Source organism: Macadamia integrifolia, chromosome 10 (assembly GCF_013358625.1).
Source record: "Macadamia integrifolia cultivar HAES 741 chromosome 10, SCU_Mint_v3, whole genome shotgun sequence".
Taxonomy (NCBI): domain Eukaryota; kingdom Viridiplantae; phylum Streptophyta; class Magnoliopsida; order Proteales; family Proteaceae; genus Macadamia; species Macadamia integrifolia.
The window spans coordinates 29,289,538-29,293,068 of NC_056566.1; the positions used below are offsets into that span (position 1 = coordinate 29,289,538).

Here is a 3,531-nt window from a genome sequence, read left to right on the forward strand (position 1 = left end):
GAAGTTTCAGGCTCCAATGACAGCCTAATAGAGTAAAGCAGTAGAACCCATCTCTGGCACCAGGACAGGGACATGGGTTTTTTCCTAAATTCAAAATTTCAGAAGAATAAATTCAGATTTCAGAATGGATTTGGTGTGTGAGAGAGAGAGAGAGAGAGAAAAGGAGGGGTAGGGGGGGGGACCAGGGGAGGGGCCCAGGTTGTCCAAGCCAATGTTGCCAACCCCAACACGCAAAGCAACACAAATGTATGTCGGGTAGAACTTTGATTGCCCTGGAGAGTGGAGACTGGGAAGTGGAGATAATGGGGACTCGAGTGACTATTGGAGGAAGGAGAGACGGAGAGCACTCAAAGGCTGAGGAGCGTGACTTCCCTTTTGGTCTTTTTAACCCTATCAGCTTGGGTCTTGGAAGCCTAAAATTCCTTGATTCAACAATTATGTAGCTTTTGCTTTCGCAGTCTGTTCAAACTTCCAAGTTCAAAGCTTCAAAGTTCAAACTTCAAACCATCCATATCTGTCTCTCTCTCTCTCTCTCTCTCTAGAAGTCCCTTTCTCCTTCCTAGTTTCTATATCAAGAGACATACCAAAATGGAGGAAATCATTAGTCGCAACTAATGACAGTAACGTTGTAGGTGTTTCTCTCCAAGGCCTTTTGGGTATACATCAAAACCAAAGAGATCCTGAAGTCCATTTTATTTACCATAATTACGTTATGGTAAGAATGTTCATAGTCTCAGTTATGCTCCTCACCATGTCTTGCACTCGTGTAATCTTCTTGGAGCCTGATAAGAACAATGGTAAGGGTCAGGATACATTAGCACCTCTTTTGTATCTCTCTTCTTATATAAAATGACCTGTGTAAAGTGTATCTCTATCCCCTTCATATAAAATGACCTTGTGCTCCAACGATATAATTTTCCCACCTTGTGCTCCAACGATATAATTTTCCCACACCTCATTTGGGTGTTCCTCTCGCTTGCTTAGAGACCCCCTCCCTTACAAATAAATGGGAGAGAGTTCTCCACAACCTCAATTTGAGGGAATCTCCTCCGCCAAATGATAACATTCACATGGAATCCAAAGAATTGTTGGCGTAAGATGGAGAAAAAAAAATTCATAAAAGACGGTAATAGTACATTGCTGTTGTGAAGAAACTATTATCCTTAAATAAACTGAAATTTAATGACCAAATATAAAATGATTTGAAAGTAATCACATAATCATGTGAATAACGATTACAGAAGTTTAATTTGCTCTTTAGGTTTGAAAATTGCAATTGTGAGTTCAAAAATGTAACAAGCTTTGTTTAAATTTAGATTTCCCTGCATTGCTTGAAAGTTCAAGTTTTCTTCCTAAAAAATTGACCACTAAATTGGAAATAAAATATAAAAAAAAATATATATATATATATATATATAATGTCAAGAACCTTCAAATTTGACACATGACCCATTCGAAGGGATACTCGTATATCCGCACAACAAATGGTAGAAATAGCCACTGGGGAGAAAATGTTCTAGTTACCGGATGATACCCTCATCCTTTACAATGAAGTTCACTCAGGAAATTGGTTAGTCTACGCTGAGACTTAAAACAATCGGAAACAAGCAATGGATATTGGCGCAAATTTGACACTTCGATCATAGTTAAGCTATTATCCACATGGATGAATAATATATATATATATATATATGTATTTTAATGATGATGGAGTAAGCAATTTCGGACACAATAGTTGCAATTTTAATGTGTATTACCACATAAAGTTGCAGTCAATTTTGTATTTAAAAGAGATCAACCAGATTCTGAATCCATTTTTGTGGAGAGATCTAAGGCAATGAACCTCCTTTCTGTTCTTGATGATAAAAATAGTAAAATAAAATAAAATAATATTTTTAAAAGAGATCATTGCAGTCAATTAATGAAATAGATAATACAAAGATGCCAAGTAGATCCATGGTGCTCAATAGTAGGGCTAGGAATTTCAAAATCTGAAGTGTGTTGTTTCAACAATTTTAGAAGAGTAAGAAGAATTCCAAAAACTTCTTCAATTTCTTGAAATACATAGAATGGCTCCATGGTTAAATAAGCAAGCTACATGAATGCAATCTTCTTTTCTTTTTCACGCTCTAAACTTGTTATCCAGACCATTTTTGGATTTGAAGGAAAAGAATAAAACTGAACATATTTGAACTCAGATTGCTCTTAGCACATACGGCTGTAAAGATTACCTTCAGCAAAAGTAGATGGTTAATGGTTCCCTTGATCAAATTGAGATAAGCATCAACCACCTAGAATAGCAGACGCACCATCAGAAGGCTTGATTTGGGGCAAAGGTTAAGGGGAAAGACGAACTGGACATGGGCACCATCAGCAGAGCATCATCCTCCTTACTCCTACAGCGCTCAATTTGAGAAAGAATAGACCACATGGCAATAACTTCTAGCCGAACAAGATTAGCAGTCAACTTTTCTTTTTCACTTGCATCTTAGTGGCTTTCTCACCCCGACTTTTACTTCTCTTCTTTGCCTTTGGTGCCTGCCCACTTCTCTTGTGTTCCTCAGCTTTCTCATAAGGATTCACCTCCTCAAACTTAATTGGTTTGATTATGACACCAGGTTTCTTAACCACCTGAATAAGGCACTCATAGTGAGATGTAACCATGTACAACACGATACAAACACCGATGTTTCTAACAACGCAGAAAATAACAATAGCAATAAAAGGTTCATTGTCAGTTCATAATTTTGAAATGCACTATGTTTTTCCCTTCTTTTTTCTCCCTATATTTTGTCTGTTACATGCTACCCTTTATTTCCATTTTAATTTGGTTAAGAGTAAAAGCAAAAAAAAGAAAATTCAATTCCAATCTCTAATCCACTTACTTCTGGCCGATTAAGTGCACCAACTGATGTTGCTGGGTTGAATTCAGGTCCAATAGGCATTCTAATACTCTGTTCGAAAACTTCCTTCGATGTGTATGGATAGGGCAATATCTTTGTATGCAACTTCTCAGCCTGCCAAATAAAAGAAAGCAACCCCCTCAACTTCTTAAATGCCATGCAAGAAAAGAGCAGTAATGCACATGAAGCAAGATATCAACCATTTTATTAATAATATTTATTATAATTAGAAAAGAAAAGGATACACTGAACTAGAGATAATTTGCATAGTTTGCATTGTGATAAAATGGTCAATTTTGCAAGGGAAATAAAATGAAATAGTTACAAAGAATCATTTTTTGAACTTAGTGGATACTAAAATCTGTAACACAATTAAACTCTATGGCTACACTTTTAACTACTAGACAGACGATACAATGATGAGTTCAGAGAAAATCTTAAAAACTGAATGACACAGAAGAAAAAAATTGATATTTTCATTGGACTGGAGGGTAAGATAGGCATGTGCTAGCGAAAGAAATAGTATTTCTGCAAACCTCAGCTCATCTAACTAGTTTCAAGTTTTTGGTTTTCAACAAGGCAGACACAAGTCAAATTATAACTTTGGTAGGCACTGGAAACTGTTAAA

At 36.4% G+C, this 3,531-nt stretch overlaps 1 protein-coding gene across 1 annotated transcript in view; it reads right to left on the bottom strand.

Annotated features, from left to right (window-relative positions):
- Nucleotides 1-1,892: 1,892 nt before the first annotated feature.
- Nucleotides 1,893-3,531, bottom strand: part of LOC122092362 (uncharacterized protein C57A7.06) — a 6,929-nt gene continuing 5,290 nt past the window's right edge. Inside the window, exons 11-12 of the mRNA XM_042662673.1 lie at nt 2,886-3,017; nt 1,893-2,631 (exon numbers count right to left, since the gene is read on the bottom strand). Of these exons, the coding sequence (XP_042518607.1) occupies nt 2,464-2,631; nt 2,886-3,017 (300 nt within the window). The 3' untranslated portion in view covers nt 1,893-2,463. The remainder of the gene's footprint in view (nt 2,632-2,885; nt 3,018-3,531) is intronic.